Source organism: Solea solea, chromosome 1, assembly GCF_958295425.1.
Source record: "Solea solea chromosome 1, fSolSol10.1, whole genome shotgun sequence".
Taxonomy (NCBI): domain Eukaryota; kingdom Metazoa; phylum Chordata; class Actinopteri; order Pleuronectiformes; family Soleidae; genus Solea; species Solea solea.
Genome location: NC_081134.1, coordinates 15633182 through 15652380, shown reverse-complemented (window position 1 = coordinate 15652380; position 19199 = coordinate 15633182). Strand labels below are relative to the sequence as shown.

General features: G+C 38.9%; 1 protein-coding gene and 1 long non-coding RNA gene across 2 annotated transcripts; one reads left to right on the top strand and one right to left on the bottom strand.

The window, feature by feature from the left end:
- Positions 1 to 3791: 3791 nt before the first annotated feature.
- LOC131473026 (uncharacterized) lies at positions 3792 to 16528 on the top strand. The gene is made up of 3 exons (XR_009242166.1): positions 3792 to 3900; positions 9346 to 9443; positions 16441 to 16528. It is a non-coding gene; the product is annotated as an uncharacterized LOC131473026 (long non-coding RNA).
- LOC131473017 (aquaporin-1-like) lies at positions 4779 to 7319 on the bottom strand. The gene is made up of 4 exons (XM_058650539.1): positions 6814 to 7319; positions 6019 to 6180; positions 5746 to 5826; positions 4779 to 5483 (listed from the first exon to the last, which is right to left on the bottom strand). Exons 1-4 carry the CDS (start codon positions 7294 to 7296, stop codon positions 5304 to 5306), a joined length of 906 nt encoding a protein of 301 aa, XP_058506522.1. The 5' UTR covers positions 7297 to 7319; the 3' UTR covers positions 4779 to 5303.
- Positions 16529 to 19199: the final 2671 nt, after the last annotated feature.

The window sequence follows — 19199 nt, the reverse complement described above, 5'->3', positions numbered from 1 at the left end:
AAATCTTAACCTTCAAGTCTCAAGCAAGTCCAAAGTCATTAGTCAACTAGTCAAGTCTAGTTGCGTCCCTGCTTTAAATGAAGTTACAAGTTGTATGACTAAAGAAGATGACGATGATTTCCCAGATATTCCACATTTAAATCTGCTAAAAAAGAAGTACTGATAAAACCTTTTGAGTTTTATCAGTAACAGAAACATTTTTTATAAAAAAAGATATAATTAACATTGATAAAAATACTGACATTAGGCAAATGCATTTCAAATTCAATGTTTTCAATTTCACAAGCTTATCTTAACCAGTTTTTGACCCACCAAGACGCTAACTAGCGTTAGATTAAAAAAGAAAAAGGTTTGTACGCATGGCCGCAAAAGCAGACAATGTTTTCCGTGTTTCAAAAACAAATTGTAAAGTTAATAATGTAACTACTCCATAAGTCAAGTCATTTTGAGTAATTTTATCCAAGTCTAAAGTTGTGAGTGTCAAGTCGCCTTTTTTCTTCTTCAGTTCAGTTTAAAATTCATGTCTAATTGCTGTTTGTTTAATCTCTTTGAATTAGATCATTTCCATGCATTTAAAACCACATTACAATATTGAATATGTACCCTGTAACCCTTGCATACATGAGCCTTTGCAGGACAGTGAAGGATACAGGATTCCTTATGTTAGAGGAGCAGAGGATGGAGGAGTAATGATGTGGAAAACTGCCAGCAAGGACAAAGGTTGTGGTTTCTGCTTTGTGGATAAGTCCACAATTGCACCACAGCGAACTGTCAACTAACACTTGATTTGTTAAAAGGAAAATCCCTTTTTTTCCCTCGCACTGGTACATGCCAACAGTCACTGTCCTACTCTGCTGACTGTAGAGCATTTCATAACTCTGCCCCTACAGTCAGCAACAATGATACTAGCAGACTGAGCAAGACATTAGAATTCTGTCCGATTATAATCTACGAAGAAATACTCAAATACATACAAAAGAAATGAATTTAATAACATTGAATTAAATAAGCTAAATGTTTTCACGCTCTTGTTGCAGGACCATTTGGTCTTTTGTGTTGTGTGACAATAGTCATGAGCCTGCTATTTTACTTTCATGTTTTATTTTGGCTGTAACATATTAAAGTGTGAGGAAATCATTGTTAAGTTACTTAAATGGCCAGTGTGTAAGATTTACGTGCAATAGTTGAACTGATTTATTTTATTCTATGTATGTATCGACTTCTTTATTTGTTGAATGTACAATAATCTGAATGTACTGTATGTATTGTTGTTTGAATGATTTTAGGGATGAACCAATATGATACAAAATCACTGGATCGGATAGATAAAAATGTAAAATCTGATACAATCCAAAAGTCCTATATCCTGATATATATATATATATATATATATCCAGCAAATATGTCCTCCTTCTCACCAGTGGCTTTCAGAGGGAAAGCGGTCGCCTCCGGTTGAGGACAATCTGAGATTCCACCAGAATCTCCCTTGTTCTCGTGCCAGTACGAACACCTCATCACGTGAATGCTCTCCACTCACCCATGATGCCCCCACAGCTTTCATATGTAAATACCATACAAACGTGATTCACTCATGGAATCTACTATTCCCGAGCCATCAGATGACATCAGAATGCGGGTGCCTGTTAGGAGGTTTTAACTAAAACTCAAGAAATTATAGGCCGAACACTGAGCATTTAATCATGCAGAAGTTGAAGCATGTATATAATCAATATTTGTACTGCAATGTTAAGCAGTGAACTGTTACTTACAACTTCAAATGATTTTTTGAACTGTTTCAACACACAGTGGCATCATCTGTTGGTAAATTATACAGTAGACCATAAGCAAAGACCATAAGCTAAATCAACACAACATGTGCATAAACTGTACAGTGTTTATTTGCAAGATCACACTAGTTATATATATTTTTCTTCAATCATTTGGCATTAGTTTAAAAGGGGCATTGTGGAGAAGAGAGGAGCAGTGCCCTGGACATTTCTTGCAATAGGGATTCTTTGAAAACTGCTGCTATCTTGAAAATAGGCTGAGTGCCAGTGCAAACCTTTAAAGATATTCTAGGGCAAACATCCCAATATCCTTGCTTCATTCTAAAAGGCAGACAACGGACAAACAGAGTTAAAAGTAGATACAGGCTGAATGAGCTTCATCCTTATGAAAGCTATACAGTGAACTTTGCCTCTTATCCAGTGTCAGCTGGGACTGGCTTCAGCTGCTCCTCTGTTACCTTCAAAAGAATTAGTGGTATCCAGGGCTGGCCCAAAGCGTAGCAGGGTTTTTGTGGCACTTAACTTAAAATATTACTTGTTGTCAGAGGTTACTACAAAAAAGTAAAAATAACAAAATAAATCAACAATCAATTCCTGCTGGCAACTGCCATCATACAGTCAGTACGTTTCCATGCACAGTTATGTTGTGCTAAGGCTGTTTAATGAAACTGCTGTCCTCGTCCCAGTGCACAAACGTGAGCAGGAATAGCAGGAACAATAACGTGTGTTCATTCTGTGCCATTTCCTGTTTTATTTTGAAATCCAACATTCTTTTCTATTTACAGATCAATGTACTTCCTGTCGTGATTCCCCACCCACCAGCTTGATTACTATCCCATCCTCATTACTTTCACCTGTGTTGAATTAGCCACAGCTGCAGTATAAAGTCAAGGTTTGTCTGTTCATTCTCCTTCTAGTGTTGATTCTGTGTGATTTTGGTGCCTTTTCTAACAGTCTGTCTGTGTACTGAACCTTTTTTTCCCTATGTCAACAACAAATATAGTTTTCTTTAACCTGTGTCTGAGAGTTCTGCTTATGAGTCCACTACAACAAGGCAGTTAGGTAGTTTCTAGCCTAGCATGCGGCTAGTTGTAAGTGCCATAATCTAATATCCACATACTTTAAAAGAGTTAGATCTCTTTTATCCAGCAGAGCATAATGTCTGTCTCCTTGTCAATCAAACCAGGCCAACTTGAGTCCGACTCAAAGAATACATGCAGCAGTTATTTTATTTGTTGGGTGTATTAGTCTGACTTTAGTACAATTTGGTACAATTGCAGTTTGACTAACAAGTTTACATGTATTTTAAACGTCCGTTTTGTTGACCAACACAACAATGAATTGTTTTTTTAATGTTATGTCATGTACTGAATGCGTGAGCATTTACAATAGTACTGGTGATAAGGAGGATCTAATCAAATGTCTGCTTGGGGCCCCTTAACGCTTGTATGAGCTCTGGTATATCAGTGGTTCAACAACAATTGTTCACCCACTAAAAGACCCACTAAATTAGCCAAGAACACTTTACTGTAGTTTTCTCCCACAAAAATGAATTGCATATTATGTAGTCTCTATTTTAAACTTTTTAAACACTTTTACAGATGTCGCCTCTAACCAGATGGTACGAGCTGTCAATCACCGTGTCTACTCCTAAATGGGGAACATAATTTATGAATTTGACATCATGTTCTTTTAAAGAAGACAAGAAACCAGTGGTTGAGACCATTAACTCCTCAGAAAAATATTCATTACTGTTATAAATCAAGTAAGAAGTAGGCTCATTTCCCCATAAACTTTCATTTAAAAAGATAATTTCGCAAACCAGCAACCTGGGCAACATGCCCTACCTTTAAGGATTCACTTTTCATATAACAAAAACACTGCAGGGTCAACAACACTTTCTTCTTCTCTCACTGGCACATGGCCATAATCGGACCAGCTGACCAACAAGGGAGTGAGTAAGAAGGAGAGAAATGGTGAGTAAGAGATATCTTGTGTATTTACAGTTTCCTGGCTGCTGAAAGAACACTCGCCAACCTGGCAACCTGCCACTGGACGCTTCCCCTGTTGAAAGCACAAGTGGGAGACGGTATTCATCAGTCAGCAGTGACAGGTGGGCAGTTTTAGAAAAACAAAAAGTGAGCAATTAAATTAAAATGCAGGGCTACACAAGAGGATTTATACTGCTGAGGTATAAAGTTGACATGATATCTTCCCGTTTATATTGCAGAGATGTTTACGCTTCAAACTGTTTTTGTAAATGTCTGTATTTCTGATACTTAATATCTTGTCATGTGTATCAGAGGCTAATGTTCAAATGTTTTAGAACATTTTAAATTTAAAATGTAATCTGATGTTTACCAGCCAAACCTTCATCCACCATGAGCGGCAGTTTAACACAGCTTTGCTCATATTTTTGTCCTGGTGTGCAGACCAGAGATAAAATAAAATGTGAAGGCTGAGAAACATTGATGATTTGGCTCACATTACACAGGACACCTCCGTATATTTATTTTTTTATTGGACAATGTCAAGGCTGGATTACCAAATGATTCATGCTTTAAGTTTTAAACACCCCAGCCAACATGTCAGAGGGGATTTGGTTATTTGATTACCTGCTAATTTGCTACAGAATTTGCACTCATTTGGGCAGTAAATTATCGTGTAAACTCATCCACATTTACCGACCCATTGCATTTTCATAATTTGAGATAAATTTAGAGAAATAACACACAGTAATTCAAGGGCTACTAGTAATTAGATAGTATTTCTCTGTGTGCACTTGATTTTGAAATATAAAACACAAGTTTCTCAAATTGAGTGTATTGTGCTCCATTGTAATTTTGTTGTAATATCATTTCTATTTATAACAAAATAATGGTTTTATAAGATGATTCCACAGGGAATAAACATCTTTCTCTAATGCCAGATAATCCCCATGCTTGTTATTCTACCAATAAAAAAAAGAACAAATAATAGATGAAACAACTATCAATAATAAGTGTTTTATTTAAAAAAGTGAGACATTTCCATAGTGTTCAGAAAATACATTATTCAACAGAAATAAAAAGTGATACAAGCAAATAGAAATATGTATACAAAAAATAACAACAATGGCTCAACATAGAATACTGATAAGGGAAATAAAATCTGCACATTGCCCTGTCAAGACTCCACAACCTTCTTACTATATAAAAATGTATAGGTCTTTAAAATGTTCATTCTGTCATTGTAAGGTTCTATTTTTGTAAATTGCTTTATAGAGTTTTGTCACCGAAGGCAATTTGGGCAACAGTATTCCCTATCTTTTGTGTTTTAGAATCAGTTAGAATAAAAAAATGGTGTGCTTGGGTCAAACAGAGATGTGAATGAGAACATGACACTTTTCACGTTCTCATTGGTATAAAAAAAGCACAGAAACACTGACTGTCCTTGACACTAAAGTCCAGAGCAATGTTTTTTACAGGAGTGCACACATTTACAATGACACTAAGTGGTTGTGACTGCACAGTGCTGCTACTTTGACGACATCTCCACAGTTGTAGCACCATTGTCCCCGTTAACGTCATAGTCGTCCACTGGGCCGCTGACCAGCACTCTCATGCGTTCGGGGAAGTCATCAAATTTGGGAGAGAGCAGGAAATCGTAAATGAGTGCTGCTGCGATACCGCCACAGATTGGCCCCACCCAGTACACCTGGATTGAGAAACACAGATCAATCTTTGGATGGATCTTTGTTGACATGAGTCAAGCACGAACCATTGTCATCGATGAGACACATTCCAGTCTGGTTCAAAAGGTTTTCCTTTACCAATATTTCAGTCGGGCTAATCAAAACAATAGGAATATTATAACTGATTAACTTTCAGAGGTCTCTTATGGAATTATTTAAGCATGACTTGGTAGAATTTGCATACAGAAGAATGCGAAGCATGCGTAAAGCACTTGTCAGACTTACCCAGTGGTTATCGAAATTGTTAAGGATCAAAGCTGGACCAAAGGAGCGAGCGGGATTGATTCCACAGCCTGTGTAGCTGATCTGTAATCAACAATAAAGAGACAACATAAGAGGATCTTCAGCTACATGGTCTAAGCAGACTTGCAGAGGGGGATTAGCTACAACAATAATAATGAATGAAATTCTTCTAATCAAAGAGCGCTTATCATGTTTGCTGCCCAAAAAATGTACTTTGCACACTGCATTTGAGAGTGACTGTGAGCTGAAACTTACAGCTGCCAGGTGTCCTAGGCAGACCGAGAGGCCAATGGCCAAGGGTGCTGAGCCGGTGACATCACGCCGCCTTTTATCAGTGACTGCAATGACACACAGCACCAGCTGGAACGTTGCCAGAAGCTCAATGCCCACGCCTTGGGCTGGAGTAACACCATTGAGCTGTGATAGTTAAAGAGAAATAACAAAAACAACAAGTTTGTCAGCGTGTCACTCACATGAATCGCTTCCTGTCATAACCGCTGAGTGAAAGTGTGACAGTAATTTTGCAAAGAGGGCTACTTTGCAAAAAAAGAAAAGGTTATTGGGTATTTAGCTGAAGTGTGCTGTGTACACACCAGAACTGTTTAACCACAGTGAGAGGATAGTGAGGCCAACAGCAAAAAAAACAGCTGATATTATCTTTTACAACCCTGCTTAAAGAAAAGTGTAGCATTAGAAAAATAATATGCAAAACATCCAATTTACCAAGCAACTACTGAGGAGAAATGTCAGCCTGTTGACACTTGATGTTTTACCTGCAAATTCTTCAAGGTGCAGTGCGGTGTGTTAAAATCATGTGTCATCACTGTTCAATTACAAGCAATGACAGAATGTCCAAAGAAGAACACGCACAATTTTGTGCTAATTCAGTCATAAAGTTTTCAGTGTGAGGTTGACTCCACACTAAGTAGGAACTTTACATACAGTTGCTTCATGTTTCTTGGAAGTGAGGGATATTTTAGAGCTCTCAATCTCAAACTGCTGATTATCACTTCTTCTGTCAACAGCAATATTATGAAAGGTTTTACTCACAGTGTTGAGCCCCAGTGCTGAAGACTGACTTGGACGTGCTCCATACACAATGCCACTGGCCAGCGCTGAACCCAGCATCTGAGCAATTATGTACATGACGGCCTTGAATATGCTGATCTGGCAGCTGACAAGCATCCCTATGGTAACTGCAGGATTCAGGTGGGCTCCACTGATGTGGCCTAAACTCTGGGCCAGCGTGGCGATGGCCAGTCCAAAGGCCAGTGACACCTTCACCTCCTGGTCGGGGGCAGTGTTGTTTGTGTTCCCAATGGCTGCCGCGATGCTGAGGAAAATAAAAAAGGTCATGCCAACGAATTCGGCCAGAACAGCCCTCCAGAAGTCTTTGCTCTTGAACTCTCTCATCCTGGTGGCAGAGTGGCTGTTCAGCTGTGGCTGTGGGCTGTCTCTGAAGTTTCTGAGCTGAACCACAGCAGCAAGATGCATATATATGGCCCGCACTGATAATGGCGAGTAGGCGGGCATTTTGGAACCTGAAAGAGAGGGCCACACTGAATTAATGAGAAATCCAAAAGACTGGCCTCTTGCTTCCCTCCCTCCCTCTGTTCCCTCACCCTCCCTCCTCCCCTCTCTGTCCTCCAGCCCCCACTCCCAGAGCCTCCCTGATCACCACTTTCTGGTCTTTGGACTTTTGTGAGTTATAGTAATGAGTCCTAAAAGAGCTGTAACCAAAAGTGCATTTTGTATTATTGACCTGCATAGCTTCTAAATGTTTTCACTTTCAATGTATATGTTGTAATCCACATACATTGATTTCCTTTTGAATCTAGTTTGTCCTAATTGAGCATTAGCTGAAACAAAAAAAAGCAACAAAACAAACAAACAACATGTCATAACTATTTCTTTTACTCCTGTGTTTATGTACTACTAGAGCACATAAGGGAGAGTCAGAGAGAAGCCAGATGACTCCCAAGCAATCATTTTAAGGTCTAACCCTTTCTGACACAGAAAAGGTATTCAGTATTTTACAAGTCCACCCAAATGACGTTATTCCATGTCTGAACAGGATAATCCTGCCAAGGTGACAAGCTAATAAAAAGTGTTTAAACAGTTTGCATTCTGGTTTTTCATCTACGAAATAAAACGTGTAGTCCAAAAGAGAACACATTTCTTTCGCCAAAATAACTCATAAACTCAAGGGATGTAAAATGAATAATTATTAGGTGTACTGTAGGGCAAAGAGTTGGACGCAGGGTAAAACATCAACTCTGAGAACTGAGCTGCCTGTTACACCTGGTCCCCAACTCAGTGGGGCGTGACAACAAACAAACAGCACGCAGGCCACTGTGAAATCTGTCAGAGAGTTTACGGTAAAGTGTTGGCACGTACGAGTGTGTTCTCTCCGTACATGAGTAAGTTCATCTTTGACATTCAAGTGTCTCGTTTGATTCAAATTAAACTAAGCACATGTGTGTTATTCAAAGGCAATAATTCCCCCTCTGCTGTTGATGACAAAAATGCACTGACTCAGTTGTAAACAAACGTGGAGACGTGTGCGTCTGCAAACTTGTGAATGGAAACAGTTGTGTTGTCGCTGCGACGTGTGATAAACAGAGCAGCAGCAGCAGCATCGAAAGCAGATGAGGCTGAGTGTCCTGTCCTACCATCAAATTTATAACCTTTTAATGATTAACTGTGCCATCTTGTACAATTACAAGTTTGGCACATTCCTGATGGTGACCGGAATGTGGACACATGATGCCCACGGATGAAAATATTGCTTAAGAATAAGTTGCGAAACCATGCTCTTAAAATACAATGACTAACACTGCAAGGCTGTTGCTCTTGTGACGCTCACTGTACCGTTGGTCGTGTGGCATGACTTCTCTGCTTGTGGAAATTCTTCAAAACAGGATCTCTTTTTTTTCTAATTGACGCGTTTTAAACATTATTATCGTCATTTGTCATTTACACAAGGCATCCAGTAATTTGCTTAATATTACTACCATCAAAAAGTAAAAGGTCTGAAGTTTTATCAAGAAAAAAGTAATTTAAAATTTAACACTTCTAATTTCTAACAAACATTTTATGTTTTTTTATTGTATCTTAAATCTGAAAACTCATGTGTCGGATGTTTTTTTTAATCATAAAAATCTTAATCCACAAAGTAACTTTAGACTGTGGCGGTCAAGTGAGTTGAACTTCAGGTCTACTGCTGTTATCAGGTAGCTCTGTAAAACAGTATCAGTGCTACTTGATGCTATAAGTGTTGTCACTACCTTGTGTAGATAACTGCAGTGCTGATGTAATGTAAAATCAAATACACATTATTGGGGAACAAGACCAGTGCACTGTACTGCATAAATAATATTGTGGCTCTATTGTAAAGGTCAGCAGTGATGACATACCTGGGGAGATAGCTTCTTACATACAGAATCCCTTTAAAACATAACATGAATCTTTTCTTCTTTCTTCTTTTTTTATTGGTGGTATTTTATGATCATTGTCCTCCACAATGTTGCATTCTCATTTTTTGCTTTGCCTTTTATCCCTGTACCTTTCATCATTCTATAGCAAGGGCCTGGCGACGAGTGTTGTGAAGACCTTTCCTGCAATTGTTCACCTTCTCCAAAAGTGAACACATTTTGGGCTCTTGCACATTCACGAAAAAGGTATGAAACTTTTTTTTTTTAATATTTTTTGTCTTGTGTATATTCTTCTGGGTGTGGTTTTCATATAAGCCTCAAAAGGTTTCATACATTTATTTAGTTAAATAAAAATTGCAAAAAACTGACAAGATTCCATACATTTCTATCAACTTTTGTATGCTATATATGTATGTATGTATGTATACATATAAATATATATATGTATACATACATAGGTTAATTAAATATGTGATTACTATTTTCAATTCAATTGAATTTATATAGCCCAACATCACAAACACAATTTGCCATAAAGGGCTTTACAGTCTGTACAGCACTCGATGTGAGGGTCTATGGACAGAGACGCTGTGTGAGTGTGTAATGGTAGGATCCTCCTGGTCCCTTTTGTCCGGCCTCCCAAATTCTCTTCAAAAACACCTCTGCTTCATCTTAGATTGAAAACCACATGTCATGAATGTGACACATAGAGGGACATTTTTCAGAGCAGACTTTACTTGGCATGTGCACATTTCCCCCCGGGGTTCCAGCAATGGTGTGCCATGCATGGGGACGATAGGTACAAGTATGGAAACGTTGAGTAATGTGTGCGGTGAAGGTTTGGCATGCTCGTGGAATGAGATTGGTTTTTGGAACCACAGAATTCAATGGCATCACTTCCAGCTCCTCTTGGTGCAACACAGTCCCTGTCACAGAGTGAAATGACAACAGGGCAGCGGGGAGGCTATGACTTTCAAGCGTCATTTAAATGAAATGATTTGATCGCTGACAGAAGAACCAATCATGTGGTGAATTTTGTATACTATCATCTGGAAATATGACAGTACAATAGAATGAATTTGCAGCTGATTTGTAAATGAAAAACCAGCCACGTTGTAAACACTGAGCATTGATGACAGTGTGACAGACTAAGGATGGAAGTTTCCGATGGAAAAAGTCAAAAAATCAAGTATATTAAGCAGTATGTAGTGTGATCGCAACAGTAAAAGCGAGTATTATAGACTTCTTGAATTTAATCTGACCTCCAGGATGAATCAAAAACATAGAAATATCATGTGAATTATTTGTTGCATCATCAAACATCAGGTGTGGCCTATTTTGACCTCAGTTACGGTAAGTGTCTCACTTACTCTTTCACAGTTGACAGTGCATCCATATCTTATCAGACTTTCAAACCACTCTCAGCTTTGCCCGTGATTACATTTTCAAAAAAGAAAACACACACACACGCCTGTGGTGACGCCATCTCAGACTGCATTGTGAGCTGCTTGGGCTACTATTTAAAGGAATGCGGAGAATGCTTAAAAACACACAACGTATAAACACATGTGTGAGTGATTTATGTGAGAGATTAAATAAATGCTCTGAAAACCACTAACATTTCCAGCTAATAGAACTGACTGCTACATTAGCGACGGAAAGCAAATGTCAATGGGAGGTGAAGGTCATGGTGGGCTTGATTATCACATGAGAGGTTTGTTTAGTATTTGAGTTCAAAGGTGGGATCTGTACCATATCCAATCATGCGTGTGAGTCATCCATGCCTGCACACTGAGACCCTCTCTAACCATGGGGCAAAAAGTTCTTTTCCTTTATAGAACTGAGGCTTATTCAAATATAGTGGTGACTTGTTCAAAGTATCTATATCTATGCACTGCAAACTTTCTTGAAGTGTTGTTTTCTGTCACCACCACTAAATTATCTGCAGACTCCTTGTTCAGACACTTGTTGTTCCCTCTGTATTCTTTACCTTGGGTTTTTAGTTCTGTGTGTCTAGATTACTGTCTCCTATTCGTGGTTTTATTTTGAAAATGTTCTTGTTGAGTTTTGCTTCCTGTCCTGTGTTCCCTTTTGATTTTTGTCTGCCCCGCCCCTAATGTGTTTCACGTGTTCTTCCACAGAAAGAACAAGAAAAAGTGCAACTGTCCATAATACTAATAAACAAATTAATTGATTCTTCAACTTTCACCCGGAAACAATACTTTATGTAAGTTATGCCACTAAACTTTCTGTCCACAGGCCCGAACGAACCAGTTTATGACTACATACATACATTCAAACATTTTATTGTGATCATTATAGTAAAAATGTATTTTGGAAATGTAGTGGAGTAAAAGTAAGCTAGACATATACATAAAGTAAAGTACAGATATGTGAATGTTGTACAGTAACTAAGTATTTCTACTTTGATACTGTACAACACTGCTTATTACACAAGTATTCTTGTACTAAGACAAAAACATAGGAATGCTACGTGAATAAGTGTTAACCGACATATTCTAAATATGCCGAGATACTCTGAAAACACTGGGAGAAAATTGATCGAACTCTAAATTGTTATCGGTCACAAATGGCAAATCTACATTATAAAAACAAACGCACAAGCGTGCAGGTAACAGGTAGCGCGAATGAGAGTCCACAGCATGAAGGACAACACAGTGAAATGTGATAAGATGTGAACAGGTGGAACAGGCAGGTTTAAATACTGGGAGACCGTGAGCAGGTGTGTGCTTTTCCAGGCTCAAAAGACAATCAAGAGAAATGGCTGACTTAATGATTATAATTGGCCATGATGAGTACTAAAACGGAAAAGTCATTATACTTTCTGGCTAATTAATTCAAAGTGGTAAAATGCACTGAAAAATTAGACTGAGTGTTTGCCGGGAATACTGTGTGCTGGTGGTGGAACAAACAAAGCAATAGGTTAAAGGTTGAGCAGCATGGACAACACAGAAATCCAGTGACCCGTGAAACAGCCTGTGACAGTTAGGAACTCATTTTTACTAATTGCTCAAACTTATCTAATTACAGATTGGTCACGAGGTATTTTGAAAGAGAAGACATTCTCCACAGCAACTCTGTAAGGAAACATTATTCCATGTGTCATGAACACGATGGAAAACTCAAAGCACAAATCACTTAAGAGGAAAGTCTGATGACTCCGTTCCTGATGTTTTGATTGCCGGGATAAAGGGAGGTCATTCTTCACACTGACCTCACATTGACAAGAAGAGGAATTCAGCCACGAGCGTGTGAAAATAGACAGAGACAAAGGAGCCAAAATGACCAATCATATGGTTTGCCAGGGCTCAGATTCCTTAACCATGTGTTAGATTGTCATTATGCAGCTATCCTTTTAAGGACTCTCATTGACTTTCATTCATTTGGACAGCCTAACTAACTACCATTAACCATAACCACTTAATACCAAACCATAATCTTAACCTAACCACAATTCAAATCTGAGCCCACAACCAGTTTCTCATTAATTAGGACAAGGTTTTGGTCTCCATGAGGACTACTGGTCCTGACAAGGTCAATGTTTATGCACACACACACACACACACACACTTATACTGATATGACTACCGGCGAGCAGCTTCCATCAAAGGCTTTTATTTAACCTCGGGACACAGAAGCATCAGCTGGCAAATCACAGTCACAAGACTAATGCTGCATACAGAGTTCAGGTTAGTGCTATTGAGCTGCTCCAGACTGGATCTATCCATTTATGTTATGGAGCATCTCAAAATAGAGGTCTGGCCCAAATTAGCCTATCATTGATCTCATTGTTCTCTCAGATTGTGCTATTGGAAAAATTCCAATGGTTTCTGAAAGCTGAGATGTTGAACGTCAAAGCCAACATGTGGTTATTATGGTAATTTCCCTTCAGTGTTCCACGAAGCCGGAGAACCGGCGTCTTTGTCGCCCGAGAGAAGAGAGTTGGAAAAACGTCTGTACATTTTTGGTTTTCTAAATACAACTTTTAATGTTTTTCTTCATTTTAAATAGTTAATACATTATTTTTAACATGCAGTAAATTGTAAATAACTGCCCGAAAAATGGGCAAAAGCACTTACTCACAGGACATTTTCTGGCCCTTTTAGGCTTACAAGAAGCACAAAAAAAATCCAGACGGACATTTTGAGGCTTAAAGGGTTAAAGATTTTGAGTATATTTGTTTGTCTCATGATTGATCAGTTTGACCAACGTGATGAAATATCCTTGAGTCCAGATATTGTGAACAGGGACAGGTGAAGCATGACAACCCACAAATGTCCTACTGCTTCTGCGACCTCCTTTATTTGTTTATAAAATATCCAAGGTGTAACGCCTGGGTTGGCTCTTTCAGGATAGGAAACATTAGCATGGTCTAATGCTGCTTTAATGGTCTTTTGGCTTATCTGACTTCCACAGTGGGGGTGTAATTAGTGAGTTATAACGTGAAACTGTTTATTTTTGCAAGAGCCATTATGGGATATCCTCTTATTCTGCATGTGTCTCACAGCTGAGGAAGAGTAGTACATTTGTATGACCCCCTCCACGCCATTAATCAGGGATTTTGGCATGTTTTCTTTATGTGATTCTGTTCTAAAGCCAACCGTGTTGACCGTCTGTTCGTAAAATGAATGTTGGTGTAACAGCTACTTGTATAAGTTAATGCATTATAACTCCTGATGAATCCTGGCTTGTTTTCATGTACTCTGTGTGGAACAAATGATCATTCTAACACCTGCGCCTCTACAATAGTTGCTTGTAACAGCTTCAAAGTGTCTTATCTGTGGTGGGTTCATAAACATTTAAACATTAACTGATGAGTCTCTAAGATGGTTTTATGCTCGCTAAATGGAACACAGACTCTTAAGGTGATCTGTCAAAAGACAACGTTTGATTTATAGGTTGCAGTGAACGAGACTCAACAATTTGATCCCAGGTTGATGCTGATATTAGTCCATCTTGAGTAAGCTAGACCAGGGTTTCTCAATCCTGGGTCTGGTTGTAACCTGGTTAAAACCCATACCTTGGCTGTAACCAGTGTTTGTTTGAGTTACTGTTGCCTTTCTATTGTTTTGAAACCAGTCTGGCCATTCTGCCTTGACCTCTGGCATTAACTAGACATTTTTTTGTGTGCAGAGAATTGCTGCTCACTCGATATTTTCACCTTTTCAGGCCATTCTCTGTAAACCAGGGTTTCCAAGTCCTGGTCCTGGGGACTCACTGCCCCGCATGTTTTAGACATGTCCCGCTCCAACACACCTGATTCAAATAAATGAGTCGTAATCTGGCTTCTGCAGTGCTTGTTGATGAGCCGACTGTTTGCAGGGCTGTGGGTCTCCAGGACCAGGATTGAGAAACCCTGAGATACACTGATATTTCAACTCTGTGTGTTCTCTTGAGAATGGGGGGCTTGCAAACACATGTGGTGGGTGGGGGGTCTTTTATTAGAAGTTTCAGTTCCCCTCAATTGTTGCATGTGACGCATGGTTCTTTGCCTATTTAATGACCATTGTAAAGCCCTTTGCTTGCGTGCCCCCCAACTCTACAAAACCTATACAGAAACATTTTGTGAAAGGCTTGGTTGGGGGTCTGCGGTGTCATGACAACAGCCCCGACATTATAGACTTCCTCGCGCTTCAGAGACCATATCATCTTTTTTTTTTATGCATCTCTGTGGCGAGATCACCAAGGTGACCTTGCTGACGAAGCGCATTAGCAGTTCAGTGGCTCTTTGCTGGTAGCTGCCATCAGGACAACTGTGAGATGAAAATGATCACTGCATTTGTGAAAGCACAAATCATGAAAGGTGATATGTTTTAAAGAGCAATTGTTGGTCGCTGCACTGTATGAAAGCAAGCTATGGATTACTATATTTGAGGTGTTTATTTTACGTAGACATAGTAATGCTGTGTATAGAGCCAATGACCCCTAACGAAACCCTTTCTTCTCCCGCAAATAACGCTAAACTTTATAAGGTCTTTATGGTGAGCTGCCACTTCTGTTAACTGTGCTGCATGAAACACGTTTATAAAATAATAAAATGCTAAGTGCCATCTGATAAGGATGGACTTCACACTGTCAGCGGCTCATCTTTGGATTTTCCAGGATGGATAATGATATACCATTATCCTTAACTTAAACTCAGGAAGGTCTCACAGCAAGAAGGTAGCTGGTTCAAATCACGGTTGGACTGAGGACCCTTTTCTCCGGGTACTCCGGTGTCCTTCCACTGAGGTTAACTGGACACTCTAAATCAATTGTAGGTGTGAATGTGAGAGTCAATGAGTGAGTAAGTGAGAACTCCATTTCATGTCTCCTGATTAAAGGGCCACTTCACCCAAAAAATATACAGTTTTTTACTAATTTCCAGAGATAAATGTGCTTTTCGATCATCAGTCAGTGTTGGGAGGAAGTTGGGATTGTCAAAAAATGTATAACATTGACAAACAGTCGACGTCAAAGTCACTTCCTTCAAAGAAAATAAAAGCCCTACACTGCTCTTCACTGTCTTCCTGTCAAGTTTTATGAGTCAAATCAAATCTAATCAGACTCAAATAGAACGTGAACTAAACAAACACAGCAGCATCGCAATGATTTTAAGTTTATTCTTCATTTGACCATTAAAGCCCAAATATGTCAATATATCATGAATTTAGAACATAAAAAGAAACTATTATTGTGACAAAGTATATTATACATATATATATATTTTTCATTCTGTATTGGCTCAAGAGCACCCTCTCTTCGAGGTAGCAGGTAAATGCTGCCAGTTTATGAGACACTTTTACTGAGATGTATTGCAGAGACGGAGCACTGTATACAAATGTGGCTTGTTATTGTATGTGTCAACTTTATGAGCATGCATGCATTGTAACTCAAAGTGATGTTAACCACAAGGCCCCTAATCGAACTGTTGTTTTCTTAAAGATATAATATAGATAACATATAGGCATTAAAATATCCGAAAAGAAGATGTAAGACTAATGCTATTTATGTTGTTGAGCAATGTACTTACATGAGCCAAACATGTCTCCCCACACTTTAAATCCATAGAAATCCACATTTCTATTCAAGATAACAGACTGTGTTTCATTTTGGCCGTTTTGTAAGGACATCCTCAAGCCCCTCCAAATATTCAGCGTGAGGAAGAAAATATTCTGTTCTACTAGTTAACCATTGTGTTGTCTTTTGTTTTTTCATTTCATTATGTGTGTGTGCCATCCAGTGTGTGCAGATCACGACGACTAACTGCCGTTTGCTGCACGTTCTTCGGCTGAAGCTCTAAGCACAGATGAACCAAACAAGACAACAAGGTAAAAGTTCCCATGATCCCATTCTGCTTCCTGATAAAAACTAGACCTTAGTGTGTGTTCAAGTGCCTTTTTTTTTGCTTTGTTTTGGTCTCAACCAACTCCAAAAAATCAAAATTACATGGGTAGAAAATCTTACACATCTCCTTTTGTGCAAATATGGACCACACATCCCCAGGCCGGACCACTTTCAGACAGTGCAGACATGCATACGTACAACCCATAAAGAGGAATTTGCCATTTAATGCAGTCTATATAAGAAATATTTCACAGTTTGAATGTAATCTCATTGTAAAATTCCTGACTGCTTACATTGTAAATTGTGGAAAGGTCTTTCCCCACAGAATATTATTCTTCATACACTATGCCGCAGTAAATCACAGCAGTGATGTAACACATATATTATTTGCCATGCATTATTTCAAATGGACACTTTAAGTGTTTGAGATAAGACTGTGGAGAAACAGATGGCACCCGTATATCTGCTGATTTATCTCACTCCATGCAGAAGTAATCAAATAATCATCCTTTACATATCTAATCCTAATGTTACAGGCATACTCACTCAGGTGAAAAACAATATGTGGTCATTTGTTCAGGCTGGGTGCCTCCTAATAAAATGTCAATGCATGTATATTATTACAGAGAAATAACACCGTTTTGTGCTGTGTTAGCAACGACTAGTAAAGAAATATGAACTTGTTGAGCCCTATACCAATTCTTTACATTGTGTCTTTAAACTTAACTTTATTCCATAATTTTCAAACTTCCTGACTGATTTGATCACGTTATACAAACAAATCAGGGAACACATACAAATAATAGTATTAAAAACAGATCTGTTCATTTTGGACATTTCTATGAAATGATTTCATAGCTCATAGTGTTTTTTTTTTAAATCAACCAGATCTTTAAATTTGAATGCTTGATAAATAGTGGTTTCTCGACATTAGGGTGGACATTTCTTGTCATGGGAGGTTTACACACTGGGCTTTGTGATGTAAATGTCCCTGTTACTGAAACTCCTACTGTTCTGGGAGTCTCAGCCAGTCAACAGAAATGCCTTTAGAATTTTTTGTGAGTCAGTCATCTGTGCCTCACAAGCTCCTCTGGCTAACACATTAACACACACATTAGAGACTTTGCACATTTAATCCCAATTTTCAGACCAATAGTCTTGTATAAACAAACTTAAAATGTCACTCAATGACTACTTTATTAGGTGTCCTCTGTGTCTAATGGGGGCATTCGGTGCTGCTGTAGCCCATCTGCTTCAAGGTTCCATTGTTTGGCATTCAGAGATGTTCTTCTGCATACCTTGGCTGTAACCAGTGTTTGTTTAAGTTACTGTTGCCTTTCTATTGTTTTGAAAGCAGTCTGGCCATTCTGCCTTGACCTCTGGCATTAACAAGACACTTTTTTGCACAGAGAACTGCTGCTCACTCAATATTTTCACCTTTTGAGGCCATTCTCTGTAAACCAGGGCTTCTCTATCCCTGTCCTGGGGACTCACTGCCCTGCATGTTTCAGAAGTTTCCTTGCTCCACCACACCTGATTCAAATAAATGTGGTCATTATCAGTCTTCTGCAGTGCTTGCTGATGAGCTGACCATTTAAATCAGGTGTGTTGGCGCAAAGAAACATCTAAAACATGCAGGGCAGTGGGTCCCCAGGACCAGGATTTAGAAACCCTGCTGTAAACAATAGAGATGGTTGTGCATAAAAATCCAACCACATTGGCAGTTTTTGAAATATTCATACCAGACGACCACGCCACGTTCAAAAATCACTAAAATCACCTACGTGATTGGCTGATTAGATATTTGCATTCCCAAGCAGTAGAACAGGTGTAAGCAAAGTGTATTTGTATGATCCAGACCGATAAGCTTTTACTTTGAGAAGAAACAAATTCAAGCAGTTTTCTGACCACGGTCATTAAGTTCAACTCCGGTACACGTGGAGCGAGTCTGTTTAGAATGTGGGGATACACAGGAGAGTGGGTGTGAGAGCGTGTATGGGTGTGTAAGGTCATCTGTTTTTATACTGGGAGGGAAACAATGAAGCGACACTGCCTCAAACACATTCAACTAGGAACTAGGGAAAAATAGGAAAAGAGATACTATAATAGACCCCCACTTATTATACTTCTAATAAAGGACATATACATGTACACATACCTGCTATTTTACACTATGTACACATACTTTACATCAGATCAAGATTTAATTAAAATTGGAAGAAGTTTGGTCAGCATGCAGTTCATAATGTGTCCTCAAATATCTTTCAAATTTCATAATAATAATTCAGTCTGTCAGTCCCACCCGACACAGTGCATCCATAAATTGCGTGTTATTGTGGTTCCCAAAATGAAAACAAAATCCTCCCATGTGACACTTTGCGGCTGTCTGATGAAACTCCCTCTAAATCCAGCGGGAGATTTCACATACTGTTATGATGTTAATGATTGATGACATTTTTTTTCCTGGCAGAGATTTATGTTAAGCAGTGCTGGTGAACAGTCTAGAGAAATGACAGCATTTTGCTCCCTGTGTATGTCCAACAAAAGAGTAGGACTTGAGCGTAGACCCAATATAAACATGCATGTCAAGTCTTCTGAGTTCCTCCTGAAGCCAACCAGGAAATAACAATATACTGAGTAGGCACCAGGGGGAGA

Bases quoted from the DNA above. Each gene is read 5' to 3' on its own strand.
- LOC131473017 (XM_058650539.1), bottom strand. From the start codon at position 7,296: ATGCCCGCCTACTCGCCATTATCAGTGCGGGCCATATATATGCATCTT. The intron at 6,181-6,813 runs GTGAGTAAAACC...TAACTATCACAG, and splicing joins CAGCACTGGGGCTCAACACT to CTCAATGGTGTTACTCCAGC. The intron at 5,827-6,018 runs GTAAGTTTCAGC...TGTTGATTACAG, and splicing joins GCCTAGGACACCTGGCAGCT to ATCAGCTACACAGGCTGTGG.